This window comes from Callithrix jacchus, chromosome 2 (assembly GCF_049354715.1).
Source record: "Callithrix jacchus isolate 240 chromosome 2, calJac240_pri, whole genome shotgun sequence".
Lineage (NCBI taxonomy): Eukaryota > Metazoa > Chordata > Mammalia > Primates > Cebidae > Callithrix > Callithrix jacchus.
In genome coordinates, this window is record NC_133503.1 from 81,247,597 (window position 1) to 81,268,322 (window position 20,726).

At 38.2% G+C, this 20,726-nt stretch overlaps 1 protein-coding gene across 1 annotated transcript in view; it reads right to left on the minus strand.

The window, feature by feature from the left end:
- Positions 1-20,726, minus strand: part of CCDC192 (coiled-coil domain containing 192) — a 216,078-nt gene that overhangs the window by 162,516 nt on the left and 32,836 nt on the right. Inside the window, 1 exon segment of the mRNA XM_035290960.3 lies at positions 11,065-11,172. Within this exon segment, the coding sequence (XP_035146851.3) occupies positions 11,065-11,172 (108 nt within the window).

Genomic DNA, 20,726 nt, shown 5'->3' on the forward strand with positions numbered 1-20,726 from the left:
TAGTCCAAGCTTTGTAACAATACAAATAAATATGCCTGAAGAATTTTTAGCATAAATATTAGCAAAGTGGTTAAAACTCTTAAGAGAAAGTAAACTGCTAAAATCCTTCCTTTTCTGTTACTATGATCTATTTCCTTCTTTCTCACCAGCTGCTATTTGAGCCCTGTTTCATTGCTTATGGCACACTGTTACTACCTCATGGCCAAAGAAATCCTAAAAAGAAAAATCCTGTTTCTTTGAAAATGCCATCTTGAAGAGAAAACCTGAGCCCCAAGAACTTTGATCTAACCTGGGGCAATAATTTGGCCTTAGCTTTTATTGTTTAATGTCAAAAACAACAGGAATAACATACAAACACATGCACACAGAGCTGCAGTCACCAGTTTCTCAAGGACAAGAGCCCAAAGGTTATTTTCAGGAACCAGATTTTCCAGTGGGATTTAGGGTCAAACTTAGTCCCACAGACACCCGTTAGTGTGGCCCAGCAATACTCAACACCATCTGAAGCTCTATGTATTTTCAATGTTTATTTGTTTGCTGTCTGTGTCCTCCCAGTAGACTGTCAGCTCCATGAGACAAGGATCTTATCTTGTTTACTGCTGTATTCTCACTTCTAGATATAGTACCTGACATGTAGTGAATACTCAATAAATACTTGGTAAATGAACAAATGCCTGCTTGCCAACAAAAGCAAACAAATAACAACAACAACAAAGAAACGAACTAAACATGGCTTTAACTTGACTTTGAACAGTGAGCAAAGCCACAAATGCCCCAAATTGAGTTTCTGCAATAAGCCAGAATGGACCTGAAGGGGAACAGCATGTTGGGGAGCCAGGCAGAATAGATACAAGTCTTTTTCAGAATGGGACGGTTTCTTCTTTTGTGTTTTTGCCTCCTCTTGAATTTCCTTTAACTTCCTTGTTCATTTTGACAACATACACTTAATGTTTTCTTTCTTCAAATCAATATTACAGATAATTTGTCCCCACCTCTTACATTCCAGGAGAGTCTAGTCATATGACTCCAACAAGGAGGGGTATCTTAGAGTTCAGCTCTTGCCATCTTCTGCTAACTTGAGACTTGGTTTTCGGTTTTGCTGAGATTATCTCTGCAAACTATAACATGGGGGTCTTGGAGCAATATTATTTTGTCATACCTTCTACGTCTTTCCATATTTAAAAGACATCCAGTTGTTAATTTATCTTTATAGAGTGTTGACATTATGTCAGGGATTTAGAGAATTGAGAAACCAAATGAAGAAAACCTCACTCCATTTGTTGCAGTTTCAGGTGATGAAACAAAATATCCCATATTTGTTTCTTTCCAGATGAAGTAAGCCTAAAACATCAATATCTCCTCAGGGACAAACCTGATGACTGGGGCTTCCAACCAGTAGTACCTGGTGAACGTCACACCCAGTTATAGACTAATAGCATAGAATTGAGAGTCCAGAAATAAGCTAATACATCTATGGTTAATTGATTTTGAATATAGATGTTCTTTTAGCCCATTTTCACCCTGCTAATAAAGACATACCTGGGACTGGGCATTTTATAAACAAAAAGAGGTTTAATGGACTCACAGTTCCATGTGGCTAGGGAGACCTTACGATCATGGTGGAAGGCAAATGTACTTCTTACATGGTGGTGGCAAGAGAGAATGAGGGCCAAGCAAAAGGGGTTTCCTTTTATAAAACCATCAGATCTCGTGAGATTTATTCACTATCACAGGAACAGTATGGAGGAGAATACCCCCCTGATTCAGTTGTCTCCCACTAGGTCCCTCCTGCAACATATGAGAATTATGGGAGCTATAATTCAAGATGAGATTTGGGTGGGACACAGCCATGCATATCAGATGTGAAGATCATTGAATGGTGAAAGAATTGTCTCCAAGAAATAAAGCTGGGAAAACTGGATAGCCACATACAAAAGAACATGGAGGTTATCAGGACAGTGTACTATGTGCATCAGTAGGGTCAAGCAGTTGAATGAGCAAGGCCCAGATTGCTACTTGCCAATCAAATATCCATTCTTCTCTTCTTAGTAAAAAAAAAAAAAATCCCCCTACTTTTGGGAGTGGCAATGTGCCCAGCTAAATGTTTGCATTTCTCAGCCTTCATGCAAATAGAACTAGTCAGTAATATATAACAATTCATTTACTGAGGGTGCCACAGAAGTTCTTAAAAGGGGCTGCTCGGCTGACAGTTGTCCATCCCTATTCGCACATGCCTCTTTCTTCTCTATGATGCCTGAAGTGTAAGTAAGGTGGCTGCAACTGCAAGAGTATCTTGGACCCGAGGATGGAAGCCATATTTGTGAATGCAGAAAGAGATAGATCTTAGCCCTATGAAGGTTGTGGAGCTACCTGTCTTTGGATGCTTATGTCCACACTCACTTTAGATGAGTGAAAATTGTCTACTTTCTTTAGGACATTCTGATTTGGGTTGTCTATCTAATGTACCCAAACCTAACTATACTTGATTCAGTGACTCCCATGCAGCTGGAGAACACAGGATAAGGGTGAAAAAGAACCTCGGCTTGAAGATCTGGGTTAGCATTTGGTACCTAAGCTAGGTAGGAACTTGTTATAAATGCAAAGTTTTGAAACTTACCTCAGATCTATGAATCATAAACACTAGAGATAAGGCCCAGCAATCTATTTATCAGGCTCTTGAAGTGCCAGTTTGAAAACCTAGGCAAATTCTTCTTGTTTGATGTTGCTGTGTAAGAAATTTCTTTTAATTGTGTTTGACCTATGACCACAATGCTGTTAAGGATAGGGGCTTTCATCAATGATAGACTGGATAAAGGAAATGTGGTATATATATATACCATGGAATACTATGCAGCCATGAAAAGGAGTTCATGTCCTTTGCAGGGACATAGATGAAGCTGGAAACCATCATTCTCAGCAAACTAACACAGGAACAGAAAAGCAAACACCACATGTTCTCATTCACAAGTGGAAGTTGAACAATGAGAACACATGGACACAGGAAGGGGAACATTGCACATTGGGGACTATCAGGGAGTGGGGGTCTACGGGAGGGATAGCATTAGGAGAAATACCTAATGTAGATGACAGGGTGATGGATGCAGCCAACCACCATGGTACATGTATACCTATGTAACAAACCTGCATGTTCTGCACATGTACCCCAGAACTTAAAGTACAATAAAAAAATTAATTAAAAAAAAAGAATAGGGGCTTTGAATTTTAAAAATACTTCGGTTCTACTTGTAGATTAACAGTTCATATTAGTCTGTTCTCATGCTGCTGATAAAGTCATACCCAAGACTGGGTAATTTATAAAGGAAAGAGGTTTCATGGATTCACAGTTCCACATGGCTGGAGAGGCCTCTCAGTCATGGTGGAAGGCGAAGGAGAAGCAAAGGCACATGTTCTATGGCGGCAGGCAAAAGAGCTTGTTCAAGGGAACTCCCATTAATAAAACTATTAGATCTCATGAAACTTATTCACTACCAGGAGAACAGTATGGGAGAAACTGTCTCTATTGTTCAATCATCTCCACCTGGCCCTGCCCTTGATATGTGGGGATTATTACAATTCAAGGTGAGATTTGGGTGGGGACATAGCCAATCCATATCACAATTTATTAACTATATGACCTTTAGTAAATGACAATATTTTTTATTCTCATTGTCCTCAATAGAAAATTGGGTTATCGTGTAGCTAAAATGAAATGTTTATAAATGTAAACATGACACATGGAAAATTGTAGGTGCTTAATAAATGTTAGTTCCTCCACTTGCCATCTATCATTTATAATGCATTGCAGGGGTCTGGTCCTAGGCATGTATTTCTGCAGGCTGTGAGATTAGACACCCTCCCCCACCTCTTTTTATGTCTCCATTATTGCTTCTGTTATTATATAAGATGTGAAAGAACCTAAGGTAAGGGGAAAAAAGAAAGGGAAAGACACTTTCTTTGCATATAACTTAACTGTTCAGGTTAGCCATAGAGTGAGGATACAAGAATGCCTTGTTCCTAGTTTTATTTTGGGCCTTAAAAGGCCTTAATAAATGTCTCTCTCATCAGGCAAGAGGAAACAATGCCCAGCTCACACATGAATTATTATTATGAAGTTGGAAAAATGCTCACACATGCTTTTTCTGAATGTTGGGAAATAAAACTACCACATTTTTCTCATTGAAATTTCTTTGCATTTTGAATGTCTCCAAAAAAACCTCTCTTAATGGAAGCAAAAGGGGCAAAAGACCAAAAAGGGACCCCTTGCTGTATCTTGCCTATGCCTCATCCCCACCTGAGAGAAACAATGATAAGAAAAAGAGGTCAACTTTCCCACCCAGTTTCCATCTCCTATCCCCTGCATCAAATCATGAAATCTTCTTTCTAGCTAGCTTTTATGGCATACTGAATATGAGGGTTCTTCAAAAATATCATAGAAGTGCACATTTTGAAAAAATTATGGATTTCAAAAACAGTTTACACCAAAATAAACTCACACCAACCTGTTGTAACACATGTGAAGAGGATCTAGTCTGAGTACTAAGAAGGATAACACAGTTGGAAAAGAGGCCCTATCAGAGGAACATGAATTCTGCTAAAGTGGAAGCAAGAACAAACATCAAATGTACATGAAGCTTGAGTTTAAAGAATAGTGAAGTTTCGATGCTTTACAAAAAGTTTACATGCACAATGCCCCAAAGAAATTGGCAGTTTATATGCAGATAATTTGTTTTAAAAGTGATGAGACCATGTTGAAGAAGCAGCTTGTGCAGTAAACCATTTGCATCCATTTTTGAGGAAAAAGTTTATCTTGTTTGTGTCCTAATTGATGAACAATTAATAAGAGAAACAATAGCCAACACCACGGACATCTCAACTGGTTCAGCTACACCATCCTGACTGAAAAGTTAAATTTGAGCAAACTTTCTACTTGATGGCAACGGGTGCCAAAACTGTTGTGCCAAGATCAGCTGCAGACACGAGCAGATCTTTCAATGGAAATTTTAAACAAGTAGGATCAAGACCCTGAAGCATTTCTTCAAAGAATTGTAGCAGGAGATGGAATGTGGCTTTGCCAGTACAATCCTGAGGACAAAGCACAATCAAAGCAATGGCTACCAAGGGGGGAGGTGGTCCATTCAAAGCAAAAGTGGACTGTTCAAGAGCAAAGGTTGTAGCAACAGTTTTTTGAAGTTATCAAGTCATTCTGCTGTTGGCTTTCTGCAGAGTCAAAGAATGATAGCATCTGCTTATTATGACAGTGTTTTGTGAAAGTCAGCCAAAACTTTTGAAGAAAAACACCCAGGGGAGTCTTCATCAGGGTCCTTTTCCACCATGACAGTGTTTCTGCTCATTCTTCTCATCAAACAAGGGCAATTGCACAAGAGTTTCCATAGGAAATCATTAGGCATCTTCTTTATAATACTGATTTGGCCACTTCTACCTTATTTTTGTTTCCTAATCTGAAAAAAACACCTTTAAAGGGCACTCATTTTTCTTTAGTTAATGATGTAAAAAAGGACTGTATTGAAATGGTTAAATCCCCAGGACCCTCAGTTCTTTAAGGTGGACTAAATGACTGGTATCATCACTTCAAAAGTGTTTTGAGCTTGATAGATCTTATGTAGAAAAATAAAGTTTGTGTTTTTTATTTTTATTGTTTAATTCCATTTTCCATGAACTTTATAAAGTTCTCTCTTATGTAACTTATATTTTGCTAGGTATAGTATGAAGAAGATGTATGAAACTAATTCTGACTACATAGTTTTACTGGATTCACCTCCTGACACACACCTCTACCCTGCTCCAGTTTGCCAAGGAAAACAACTCGCAGCCTGGACAAAATCAGATAATGGGCAGAAATAGACACTCCAAGAGATGAAGCAGAAAGGAAAGACAAGGTTAAAGAACTAAAGTCTCTTTACAAGACGAAGAGATGAGAAAGAGCAGAAGAGAAAACTGTATGGTAGGAAAGCCAGTCAAGTTAGGAAAAGAGAGCTTGGGTTGGGGGGCAGTGTGGGGATGAGAGAGAGACTTTTGTGATAGGTTGGTACTCTTTAATTTATGTGGCTCAAGGCATAAAGAGAACTACACAGTTCTGTTATGACCACTGGTAGGAGTGAAAATAAACAGATATTTATTGAGAATCCTAATGTCTTAGTTCATTTGGGCTGCTATAACAAAATACCATGAAACAGCTAGCATATAAACATTAGGAATTTCTTTCTTTCTTACAATTCTAGAGGCTGAGAAGTGCAAAATCATGGCATCAACAGTTCTGGTGTCTTGTGAGGGTCTGCTTCCTGGTTCACAGATGGCAGCTTCTTGCTCTGTCCGCACATGGTGGAAGGGGTGAGGGAGCTCCCTTGAGCCTCTTTTATAAGGACACTAGTCACATTCCTGAGGCAGTGCCCTTAGGAAATTATGATCTACCAAAGATTCCACCACCACATACTATCATATTGAGGATTAGGTTTCAATATATGATTTTTTTTCTTTTTTGGGGGGGTGGGGTGGGGAACAGAAACATTCAGCCATAATACCTATGAAGATGCAGATGCCTATCCCATGTAATCCTCACATAAGACAACGGTAGCAGGGGAGACACAGTGAATTGCCCAAGGCCATAAAGCTAGCAAATAGTGGAGCAGGAAAAAAGCCTGGACTCTCCCTGATCTGATGCCTGGAGCTGGGAACCAGAAGCCATTGATAATGAGAGAGACTCTGGGCTAACACTGCTGCCAAAGGGAATGTTGTCTCATAAACTCTACGTTGACATGCATCTGGATCCAGGCTTCATTGCAAAAGCATGGGTTTTCTTGACACTTTCTTTTATCTCAGCACAGAAGCTGTATGGTATATTTGCTTGTATGTGGTCATAAACAGCAGTTCACCAGAGTCCCTTTCTTTGTTCTCCTATATTCACTGGTGATAGAAGCCAGCACACATGAAAAAATTTCTTTCTTATGGGCTTCTCTAGAAACCCTTTTACTTTTCATCTTTCTTTCACATTCCTAACAGCTTTTCTCTCTTTCTTATTCATCCTTTTTTTTTTTAAATCTATTACCCAACTTCCAGGCATTTAGCTTTCCTCTCACCTGATCTTAACCTATAGGAAGCGTAATAAAGTCTTTTCTTAAGGAAAAGATGGTAATGTGTTGAGTAGTTTATCATTAGAATCCAGGTTAGAAGTTGGAGTCTAATGACACTTTCTCAGTCTAGGTTGGCTGAATTGCTGCAGTTATTTCTCAAAGCCTTGACTAACTCAGTTTATAAGTCTTATTTGCAAATTATCCTGATCTCGTGTTTTTTTTTATTTTGACATTAGTGACTTGACTGTGGAGAAATAAAGAATAATTGTAAGCGAAAGTGAAGCCCAACCAAGAATTCTGTTGACTGTGTGACCTCATCAAGGAAGTGACCACAACTTTTTTATTTCTTGGCTATTTCTAATTTTCTTCTTTGTAACAGTGGACCTTGCCGAAGGAGACCCTAGAAATGTTCAGTTTGCATAAACTGAGCCCAGGACCAACAGATGATTAATGTAGGTAACAACCCTAGGCACCTGTACTTTCCAATCTGAGTTAATTCTGTGTTCTCAGAGGCAAGGCTAAGAGATAAAGACTTGAATAACAGTGGGATTAACCCTTTTCTCAAAGGCAGGATCCATTGTTTGATAATAGTGTAAGCTTCCAATGCTTTGTTCCGACACAAATCTTTGTTCTTGTCATTTCTTCCACTCTCCCCATCTCATTCTACTCCACCAGGCCAGACCATAATTTGAGTTACCAGTAAAGGCAAGCTAGCATTCCCAACATTCTGTGACAAATCCTAAATTAATGACATTCAGAAGAAGGCTTAACGTCTATAGCAGGCAAAAATATTCTTTCACACACACACACACACACACACACATACACACACACACACAGATTGACACAGATTGAGAGACAGAGAGAGAGTGTGTGTGTCTGTAATCATTGTTTTTAACACTAAAAACAATCTTTCTGCAATTCCTTAGTGGCACGGCCTGGTAAAGAAGACAGTGGCACCCAGTGGACAAATGTTTGATTGTTTGAGACTGGTGTTCCATTCTGAAATATTCTCAAGAACATTCTTAGGAAATATCAATTTCTCCCCTTTCCCTATCCTCTCTTCCATTTGTTTTTAATGTCAACTTAAATTTTAAAATAGGGGACAGAGGACTGTTCTTAAAGTTTTATCTTTTCAAGGAAAAGACCAGACTCAAACACTGGAAAAAGCAAAAATCTCAGGATTAAATTCTCTGACAGCAGTGTTGATTGACTCCTCTCAACAGTAACAGTGAAGACAGTCAAATCTCATCAAATGCTCAAGTTAATTAAAAATGCAATATTGAAAATGCCTGCAATGTGCTTTTACACATCATACTCTCCCTTTCCTCATACCATGGCCAACTTCCAATTCAACTTACTTGGTTATGCAAATTTGGCAGCTTCAAGAACTATACTTTAGTACAATTAATAAACACAGATCCTGCAACTTAATGCTATTGTGCAGTTTATCTTGAAGTCATATGAACACCTATTTTCATTCTCCATGTCTTCCAATTATTCTGTTGTCTGTGAGCTACTTGGGTAGAGAGGCTCTGGTTTATATGTCTTTCTCCCCAAAACACCTAACCAGTACCTTACAGTAAGTACAAAGAAGTTAAGTGAAATCCACTTTCTATTTTATATATTTAATCTGATAAATATTGAAAAAATAAATACATCTAATTGTTTGGTGTTATACAAAGAGATCATTAAACCAAGAATCTTAAATATTAGGGTCTATTTGTGAAACTGCCTTTGCAAAATTATGACAATGAAAGAAATAAGACCTAACTGACTCTATCTTGCTTCTAACCCTTAAGCTGTCCTTGTTGATTCTTGGGCATAGGCCAAACCAACTTTGGGAAAGAATTCGGTTTATGGTTCAACTCTGAAACAAATCGATAATAGCCCTTTCCCGAAAATACTCCCTTCTTGCCTGGGGTCCAGTCTGCCTTTGCAGGACTACCAAATTAGCTACAAGATTAGAAATTACAATTTAGGGGTCAGGTAGCCTCTGGCTCCCAGAGTCTGAACCTCCCCAAATTGTTCCTGTATTCACTATTGTAAAACCTAAGATCAACACTTGACATATTTTGCAGACCCTGCAATGGATGGATCAGCTGACACCACCCAGACCGTAATCTCGCCCAACCAGTTCTGTCATTGCAACCAGGCACAGAAAACATGAAGAAAACCTAACTTCGACACCCTATGATTCCATCTCCAACCTGACCAACCAGCACTCCCCACTTCCCAGGCCCCTCCCTGCAAAATTATCTTTAAAAACTCTGATCCCCGAATGCTCATGCTTGGGGAGACTGATTTGAGTAGTAATAAAACTCCTATGGTCTCTTCCTGCACAGCTGGCTCTGCTTGATTTACTCTTTCCCCGTTGCAATTCCCCTGTCTTGATAAATCAGTTCTGTCTAGGCAGCAGGCAAGGTGAACCCACTGGATGATTACATTTGCAATGGATAAATATATTTCCTAAAGAACAAAACGATTGGGTACTCTTATGAGTGAATTGAATCTTACTTATTCAAATGAGATATTATTAAAAGCCATTTGATTACCAAAAAAAACCCTATGTATCTTACTATAACCTAATTTCAGCAGGGGTGCCCTCCTCTAGTTATCCATTGAAAAGTCCTTCCTGATTTGGAGTCTGAAATTCTTAGTTTTTTTTCTTTGAAATATTATCTCATGTTTATCATTATGTTCTTGGTAATTCTTAATTTTGCCACAGTTCAAGGCTTGTTTTTGTTTGTTTTAGAAAAAAAAAGAAGCACTTGGCAGGCTAGAGCTATGGCTTAAGGCTGAGATGGAAACTTTTCCAGAAGGGCAACACATTTTTATTAACTGACACGAGTACCCTGTGACCCCTTGCATCAATCGCATTTAGTCAGTAAACAATAAGTAGATACCAAAGTAAGGAATGCATTCTTTCAGTAAGCTGAAAAAGAAATGAAGGGCATTTGTGTGTGTCACTACATTACACATTAATCATATTTCTTTTTCTCATAACACAAGCACCTTTCCTCTTAGTTTCTGCCAAAATTCTTATAAAATTCTGATGCAATTAGCTCTTACTGTACAAAGAGTCTACCTTTATTATTAAAAGTACCTTAAAATTCTTTTTTTCCAAAAGTATCTAAAATATATTTTTATCTAAATGTATCAATCCAGGAGAAATTTATAAACATTTCTAACATTGCAGGGCCTCCTCTATCCTTTTTCCTCCACTGACTGTTCACCAAGAGAGAGCGCTGGGGTACCCAGATTCCAAGCGGCTTTGCCCTCTGGGGCCAAGCCTCTCTGATTAGGGGAAAAGGCAACAGTAGTTGCACTATTTGCAAAGTATAATCTTATTGTGAAATGTTCCAGCCCTGGCCTGCGCTTTACTGATAACCCACAGCCACCGCCTCTGAAATCATGGACCTATTGTACATGCAAAGCACCTATATAAGGTGTCCAGGCCAGCTGGTATAGGCCAGGCTCCACTTATCGTCTGCTACTTTGCTTCTGTGAGTTTCAAAAACCAAAGAGGATGTCAATATTTGAAAAACCCTCTCCCAAGTAAAATTTCCTGAAATAAAAGAAAATTACATCTGCGTGACTCCTATAGGTTTTACCTTTGAGCTTACCTGCTGATAATGCAAATATCCTTTGTTTATTCTGGGAAACCACTTAGTTAAAGAGGGTTTGCCTAACTCATGGCCTATGGTGAATGAAAGTCAAATAAAATATAAAGATGAAAAAAGTTTAAAGGTTTGCCATACAGACTAAAGTAAACACAGTTATGTCTAAAATGAATGGAATGCTGTGTGTGAATGTGTGTGTTGGCATGTGTGTATGTGCATAACAGCAATGTGTATACATATGTGCGTGTGTGTGTGTATTAGTAGAGGCAGAGGTTAAAACATGTGTTTATATTTAGTCTTGCCATTCTGCGCACTGAGGAACGTTTGTTTCCAGTTCCCATGACAGATATTACCTGTTTAGATAAAGCTTTAGCCTTTTCTTCTGCTGCTTTCAGGCAAATCTCCAAGGACTCTAGTAGGGCCAAGGTAAATGCCATCTGTCCAGTGTCCAGCGACACTTTCTTTAAATCAAGTATTACTTTTTGACATGGATAGTTTAAGCGCATCTCAAACAATCTTATAACTAATGATGGGATTGACAAACTCACAGAAATCCTCCCCTTTTCTTAACACAAAAATAAACAGCAAAATGTTTTAACAATCATTTTATTTAACATACAGAGTGTAAAATGAGTAAAAAACAAATGATGACAACGAACAGTTTTAGAAAGTTAGATTAAATAACTGTTGTTGGAATTGGATTACTTTAAAACTTTTATTCTTACTTCAAAGGGTTAGGATGAAAATATCACATTCCTAATGGAAGACATCACCTAGAATGTCTACGTTTTTAACAGTCACCTAACAGTGGGAACAGAGTCAACCGAATTCAGAGAAACTTTGTTTCCTCTGATCTTCACCTGCTTAGCACATGCCATTAAAACAAAGATACCACATGTTTTAGAATCAAATCATTCTTCCTCAGAGCCTGGCTATATCACTCAAATCAGCAGATGTGTAGACTCTGAGTCTCAAAATTTTTCCTTTTCTTTTTTTTTCCAAGTGGAGTTTCACTCTTGTCTACCAGGCCGGAGTGCAAGGGTGTGATCTTAGCTCACTGCAACCTTCACCTCCTGGGTTCAAGCGATTCTCCTGTCTCAGCCTCTGGAGAATACAGGCGTTTGCCACCACACCTGGCTAATTGTTGTATTTTTAGGAGAGATGCGGTTTCACCATCTTGGCCAGGCTGATTTTGAACTCCTGACCTCATGATCTGTCCACCTCAGCGTCCCAAAAGGGCTGGGATTACAGGCATGAGCTACTGTACCTGGCTTCAAGATGTTTCTAAAGTAACTTTTTCTCAGATACAAGCTGAAGAGTATGCAAAATTGCTATGAAAATATCAGGTACAAGGAATGAGCAAAGTCTCCAAGAAATATGGGACTACGTGAAAAGACCTAATTTATGTTTGATAGGTGTACCTGAATGTCATGAAGAGAATGAATTCAATCTGAAAAATATTCTTCAGGATATTATTCAGGAAAACTTTCCTAACCTAGTAAGACAGGACAATACTCAACTCCAGGTAATACAGAGAACACCACAAAGATATTCCTCAAGTAGAGCAACCCCAAGACACATAATCATTAGATTCACCAGGGTTGAAACAAAGGAGAAAATTCTAAGGGCAGCTAGAAAGAAGGGAAGCCTATCAGACTCACAGCAGATCTCTCAGCTGAAACCCTACACGCCAGAAGAGAGTGGGGGTCAATATTAAATATCCTCAAAGAAAAGAATTTTCAACCCAGAATCTCATATTCGGCCAAATTAAGCTTCATAAATGAAGGAAACATAAAATTTTTCACTAACAAGCAAGCACTCAGAGATTTCATCACCACCAGGCCTGCTTTACAAGAGGTTCTGAAAGAAGCACTGTATACAGAAAGGAACAACCAGTATCAGTCATCCCAAAAACTTACCAAAAGTTAAAGAGTATCTCCATAATGAAGAATCTATATCAATTAATGGGCAAAATAGCCAGCTAGCATTAAACGACAATATCAAACTCACAAATATCAATATCAATCCTAAATTTAAATGGATCAAATGCCCCAGTCAAAGACAGACAGGCAAATTGAATAAAAAGTCAAAACCCATCGGTACGTTGAATCCAGATCCATCTCATAAGCAAGGACACACAAAGACTCAAAACAAAGGGTTGGAGGAAACTCACCAATCAAATGGAGAGCAAAAACAAAACAAAACAAAACAGAAGTTGTAACTTTCATCCCTGACAAAATAGACTTTAATAGTAACAAAGACTAAAGAAACAAAGAAGGACATTACATAATGGTAGAAGGATCAATGCAACAACAGGGTCAATGATCATAAATATATATGTACCCAATATAGGAACACCCAGATACATAAGACAAGCTCTTAATGACTTATAGAGAGACTTGCAATAATAGCGGGAGACTTTGATGCCACATTGTTAGTATTCGACGGATCAATGAGATAGAAAATTAACAGGGACATCTATGATTAGAACTCAGACCTGGAACAAGTAAACTCAGTGAATATTTATAAAATTCTTCACCCCGGGTCCACAGAACATACATTTTTCTCAGTATCACATTACACCTATTTGGAAACTGACCACATAATTGGAAGTAAATCACTCTTCAGCATTGCACATTTCACAGACTTAAATGAAATACTTGTTGGCTGTTCGTTATTTTCTTCCCTTATTCCTTCCTGTCTCTGCTGTTAAGCACAATTATCGGCATAAAAGAGGTTTTTAATACCTATTTTTAGATTGCATTCCAGCCTGGGCAATAGAGCAAGACTCCTGTTCTCTCTCCCCCTTTCTCTTTCTCTTTCTTTCTTTCAAAAAAAAAAAAAAAAGATGCATGAAGTTCTCAGATTCATCCTTCTATATTCCTTTATATACTATTCATTGCTTGACATCTCAAAGATATCTTCTACCCCTTCTGTCATCTTTTTTCTAGGACTCTCCATTCTCTTACTCTGGTCTTTGGGTCCACAGAGCTATGGGCTCTGAGTTTAAAAAAAAAAAAAAAGAAGAAAATATCAGGTACAGGCCCTAGTGAGACTAGACACTTCCTAGCTACTCTTTTGCTATTGTTTATTGTGATAATTAATAATTACAAAGCAATATGAAAAGTTGAAAAACCTCGTATATGCTAGGATGATGACCTTCCTATAGCCTCTCTGGATGTGTCCTGTTTCCTTATGAACACTCCTGCTCTTACTGCTGCTTCCAATTAGCACCATAAAGAACAAACTTCATTCCTACATACCTTAAAGGTCTAACTTCTGCTTCATTTTTTCCCTCTGGTTTATGAGACCACTGATTTTACATGTGTGCATTTCCTGACGATACAATAGAGCCATCTGGTGGCAAATGGAACCAGATGTAAAAATACAGCATTCATTCAGCTTCTATAATTGTTTGTACTATATGCTGAACCTCCAGGCTTTGCCACTGGCCTCTGATATAAACAAAATTCTATGGGATGAAGGGTGAAAACATATTGCTGTGTCACAAACAACCTGGCTCCACAGTCAAATTCTGCCACTACGGGTGCATACTTACCCTCAGAAGTTTGCCTTTAGGGAAGGAACATCTCAGGCTTGAATGGTGTTACCAGGAAGTGAACCAATTGTCCTCAGATTCCTGATGGTTCCAGTAATTTAAAAAGTGGGTTCAAAAATTCTCCAAAAAAAAAAAAAGCCTCTAAACAAAATTCTTGTATATTTACACTTAGAGATGAATACATGCTGTAAGACATTAATTATATGCAGAAATGGGGAACTGTCACAGGCCAAACTGTTTTTAAAAGTTGGGGAATCCCTGATCGGCTATTTCCAGGGAAAATTTTCTTGTTGAATGTTTGATCCCAAGAGGAAGTTTTCAAAATCTGTGTGAGTAGACTCAGCAAGATCACCTAATCCATTTCTCCAGGACTTCCTTTCCAAACACCCAACATTTCCCCAGCCAAGAGGACAAACATTTCCATAGAGAAAGCAGTATAAGTCAAAGCCAAATGAAGCAGGCCTAACCGAGGACTGTTATGAAATAACACAGGACTTTCTGTACAAATTTAGGAAATCGTCAGATGTTTCAGGACAGGGAAAGACCTGAGCAAACCGTGGAGATGCAAAGTCGGTCTTCTGCACCCTCACTCCTGCTGCAGTGAGTACTGGCCGCTCTCCAACCAGCCTTTCAACCTTCCCCCACTCCCTTAAGTGAAAGAGTCTATACAAAAGCAAGCACTTTTTAAATAGGAGGTAACCCCATTAACAGAATAAAGGCAAAGGAAGACCGAGTCAAAAACAATTTCGGAAATAAGTAAATACATAAAGATAGAGGTTTTGGAAGTGGGTATGTGGTTTCAAAGACTAAAAAATTTAGATGTACTCAGTCGTTGTCCGTGCAATGGCAGAAGGGCAGAAGGACAGGACTTCCACTATTAATTTTATTTTACTTCCAGGTATGTTCGGACACATACAATTTGTGATAATAATGAAAATGAATATTCTAAGTGGTTAAAGTAGTTGCAAGTGAATTACATTAATCAGCAATCTGTTACATGATATCAAAATGATGAAAATACAGGCAATATATAGGTGTTTGGGAATTGAACCTGTGTATGGATTTCCACATGGTAAATTCCAACCATTTAATAATAATTCCCACTGTTAATTTCTACCTTTTGTCTTAAAATTGTCTACCTAAATATACGGTTATTATTTAAATACATGTACCTAATGTAGCCAAGATGAGCAATCTAAAATGACACCAATGAACACTAAAAATTCAATAAACTCTTTCTTTACAGTAAAAATACCTGACTATTATTATGCATGGATGTTGAGGTTGATAGTCTACTAATTGAACAAATCTATTTTTTTTTTTTAGGAAGGGAGGGATGAAGGAAGGGAGGAAGGGGGGAGGGAGGTAGGGAGGGAAGGGAAGGAAGGAATTCAAGCAATGAGAGAGACATTGCCGACCTGGATCTAGAGGTTTACAAGTTGATTTCTTTTTTTTTTTTTTGAGTGAAGGAAGGAAGAAAAAAATGAGTAAAGGAGAGGAAGAAAGAGGAAGAGAAAGAGGGAGAGTGAGTGGAAATATTGCTTTATTCTTAAAAAAAAATGGGTATTAATAATGGCCAATCAATGTTTCATTTAAACCTATGAGTACGTGTGATGTGGTATTGACTAGAATGTTTATTTTGTGTATTTGAAGTGGAGAGCTCTATAAATATTTATTAAGTTTACTTGTTCCGGATCTGAGTTTTAGTCCTTGATATCCTTATTAATTTTCTGTCTCATTGTGTCTAAGTCTCTATGTATCTGGGTGTTAGGATCGTTAGCTCTTGTTGTTGCATTGATCCTTTTACCACTATATCTTTGTTGCTTTAAAATCTATTTTATCCGCTACGAGAATTGCAACTCCTGCTATTTATTTATTTATTTATTTTTGCTCTTTATTTGGTTGGTAAATCTTTCTCCATCCCTTTGTTTTGAGTCTTTGTGTATCCTTGCCTGTGAAACAGGTCTGGATGTAACATGCCGTTGGGTTTTGGCTGTGTCTTTTGATTGGGGAATTTAGTCGATTTAAATTTAGGGTTACTGCCCTTTGATGTTAACTGGCTGTTTTATCCATTCGTTGGTGTAAATTCTTCTTTATGTTGGTGCTCTTTACTTTTTGGTATATTTTTAGAAGGGCTGATACTGGTTGTTTCTTTCTGTGTGTAATGCTTCTTTCGGAAGCTCTTGTAGAGCAGGCCTGGTGGTAATAAAATCTCTGAGTACTTGCTTGTTCATAAAAGATTTTATTTTTCCTTCAGTTGTGAAGCTTAGTTTGGCTGGATATGAAATTCTGGGCTGAAGGTTCTGTTCTTTGAGGATGTTGAATTGAACAAATCTTACATGACATTGTTAGAGCAGACTTCGTTTTGGTTGCAAAGGTTTCTCATTTGGGAATTTAAAGAAAGATTTACATATTATTTTCTAATTTTATATTTCTTGATTTCTTAATCTATTCCAGGATCTTCTCATTACCCTCACCTTGTTATTAAGTCTTTATTTCTCTGTCCTAAAATGACCGACCCTTAAGGACTGGCTCAAGGTTTCCCACTGATCCAACTTCATGTGCTGTGTCTAGAAAGGTTCCTGTCTGCAGAAGCCAGAAAGGACTTTGCTGAACAGTAAGTAGGAAACTGATAAATAATTGTTGATTGATTAAAGGCTTGGAAGTCAAGAAAGGTGGTTGCACCAGAATGAGCAGTCCTTCATGCTGAGAAGCTATAACAGTGACTTCTTTGAGCAATACTTTTCATGAATCTGACCTGGGACATTGGCAGGGATCAGAGCCGCAGAGAAGCTCTCCTTGCTATGGTCAGGGGCCAGATAGTGCAGATGAGGGCAAGAATGTGGTCACAAGATTAAGTGATGGTAGGGTTGTTGTAAGAATTGAATGATTTGATGGATGAAGTGCTCAATATATGTTAACAATTCCATTATCCCAATTCCTTTAAAGAGAATGATTTGATATTAAGACTCTCTAGCTTATTTTAAAACCCTAGTAAAAGAAAATACCTATAGGGACACTTTTGCAACAGCAGTGGGAAATTCAGTCAAGTTTGTAATTAAGAAGAGTTAATGTATTAAATACCTGCATATGCATTTATTTAAGAGCAAGATTTCTAACTAAAAGTGTGGTTATGGCAAATTTCACCTTTGTGGAAGAACATTTTGACACAGGTCAGTTTTAGAGAATTCAATGTCCCTAAAATCTGAGGCTTCTAATATGTCAGAGTTCTAGCAGCAGCTCCTGCTCAGCAGTACAGTAATTTCCGGCCAGATAGACACATTTGCAAATATCCTGTTTGATATATATTAATTACTGCTGTCTGTTCCTCTCTCCTTTGCTTGACAGGCATCTATCACCCTATTCTTCCTTACCCTTCTGCAACCTACTCATTTTCTCATGCAGACTCAAGTCTTCCCCCAGCTGATCATCTTCCCCCCGACCCACCACCCATGTCTCAGCCCCTCACCCTGGGCACATTTATTTCATCTCTCCCCACTCCCCTTCATGATCAGAATTCATGTCGCAGTGGTAATTTCGTCATTCTCATGTTCTTTTGTGTTTAGTATTTGCAATAATTCCTTCGCTAAATTGCTCATTTCTACTTAGGCAAATATTTAAAAACTTAATTTTCCTGGTTCTAATCCATTCCAGTGAAAATGGCATTCCTCTGTGTTTGGGTTTGCCTTAACAGTCACCTAAGAAGACATTTACATTTGAAATGTGAACCAACTACAACTAGTTGTTGTGATGCCTATCAATAAGCTGAGTGGAAGATAGTCATGGGAGGATGGTGGCCCGGATGAACACTGCCTAAAGAGCACTCTGCTTGTAATCTGGAAGGCCATGGTCTATGTCTTACTTGATTTTAATTGACTGTGTGACTTTGGGCCAGCTACTTCATTTGTCTGCACCTCAACATTTTCATCTTTAAATGAAGAATGTATTGATCAAAGCCAGGAGGAAATAGATGGCCACTCCAATGCAGAAACTGAGGAGAGTTAAACGAAGGGACAATTTAGAAGGTGTGAGTGAGATTAAAGGAATTAACAAAGGTTGGTGAGGTATTCCCTGGAAGTATGGGTGCCCTTTGTCTTATCTTGACCTGAAGAGGTAGGGGAAGAGCAAAACTGCTGGGTCTAGAAAGAAAGCTTGAGGAGAGGAACACAGCCACGGCCAGTGATGTCTAGGCAGTCATGGTGGTTGGAAGGGAAATAAACCAGTGGAGTCAGTAGCCTGACTTTGTCTCCTCTCATCCCTTTCTCCCGTCTGTGTCTTTCTTGAGCTGAGCTCAATAAGCCAGAGGGCAAGAGAGCCCAAATAAATGTCCAGAGATCAGTGTTCCCTGAAAAGATGACAGGTGGGAAGGGTGGAGAGTGGATAGGGAGGAGGAAACAAAGAAACCTCAGCCCACATGGGTTTAATTATATTAGTGGTTCCCAAATGCCACCTCATAGATCAGCGTGGTGTGTGATAACATTTGTGCCAGCCAGCAACAAACGGACAAGGCACACTTTTAAAGAGAACGTATGAATTTTTCATGAAGTCAGATTGATTCCACTTTAAAGACTGCCCTTTATTCCGAGATCATAATCATTCTACTTTCTTTGGTGTTAAGAGGGTATTTCTTTAACAAATGATGGTGGTATATGGAAATTATTGCGTTTTAGCATCTTGAAAAAAATTGAAAAGATGGCAGTCCTATTAGAACTAATCCTAATTATTTTGGGTGAAAAAATTCTTACTGGTTTATGAAATCTAAGTGTAGAGACCTCCTATCTAAAAGATTTCTGTTAAATTGTGCATTGAATGTTTTGTCAGGTAGACTTTCCAAAACGAGTCCCTGAATTCCCCTGGATCTAGCCCAAGATGGACTTGTATTCTATATCAACTTATCTGCCTTAGCAAGGTTCCAGGATACTTAAAAAAAAAAAAAAAATAGAAATAAACACCTTCCTAAAGGTCAACCTTTCACCCTGTGAAATATTTAACTACTTTTCCATTTTTATAGCATCTCTGATAAAATAAAAGGAAAAGGTATTGGAAAGAAATTGTTGACTCAGAGTTTAATTTATAAAAAGGTTGTTGGCATGGAAGTTCAAACGAAATGACCACGTAACATTTGATAGCTTCATAAATAAATTTAAATAATGGCTTACCCAAAACTCTTAACATGACAACTACTATTCCAATTCAGTTCAAATCAATTCTATTCATTTAAGTTCAACAAACATTTATTGAAGGCTCACTATTTGCCAGGCACTATAGTAGGCAATGGGAAAATAAGGAGTAATAAGGCACACATGATTAATACACTCACCAGGATTCTCAGCCTAGAATTTCTCTTCAATACAGAAATCTTGGGATTTGGGTTTATGTAAAAATGAAAAGAATGGCACATATTTGGTGGTTAATTTAACATTTTTATGCCTACTCAAAATACACTGGTTTGTGCTTTGGGGTTTTGTTCTTTCCTCTTTGATGAGGATTCTGGTAGATGTTAGAGGGTGGTAAGAGGGCAGTTCTAATCTGTTTTCAAATATTCCAGGTCTAGCTCTGGTAACATTGCTTTATAGGCTCTTGTACAAACAGCATCAGAGGAGAAAATTTGGCTTGCAAGCGATGGATATCTTCTATGGTTTAAATCAAAGTTAATAGCAAAATAAGATCTGGATTAGAGGAGTACTGAATTCAAGTTCATATTGTATTACACATGTTACAAAATCTGTTCCGTGACCTAAAATAGCCCTGTACCATTCTGATTTATGAGCAACACAGACTCCTTTGAGTACCTGATAACATCTGTGGATTTTTTTATTTAAAAAAGAAGTGTTCACAGCTTATACACACATGTAGTAAGCACACACACACACATAATTTTGTATATGCTTTCAGGGTGTTTAAGCACTCTTCTCAATGTCATTCATGTAGTTCATATTAAGCAATACTTGTTTTGAAGAAATATCACATGCTAGCCACCTTTAATTTTTATTCAAAAACAAATTATAGGCTGGGGGTGCTGGCTCATGCCTGCAAGTCCAGAATTCTGGGAGGCTAAGATGGGCAGATCTCTTGAGCTCAGGAGTTCAAGATCAGCCTGGGCAACATGGTGATACCCTTGCCCCTGCAAAAAGGAAAAATAATTAGCAGGTGATGATGGTGTATGCCTGCAGTCCCAGCTACTTGAGAGGCTGAGGCTGAAGGATTGCTTGAGCCTGGGAGGTGGAGGCTACAGTGAGCCGAGATTACGCCACTGCACTCTAGCTTGGACAACAGAGCAAGAATCTGTCTCAACAACAATGACAACAACAAAAATTTAAAAAATACTGTTTGTTTTTGAATAAAATTTTCAGGTAAGTGGGATATAAAATACTGCAAATACGTTTGCCATTTGTAAAAATGGTCCTTTTTTGTATGACAGGATTACTTATTTTCTCACTTATCATGCATGAGTTT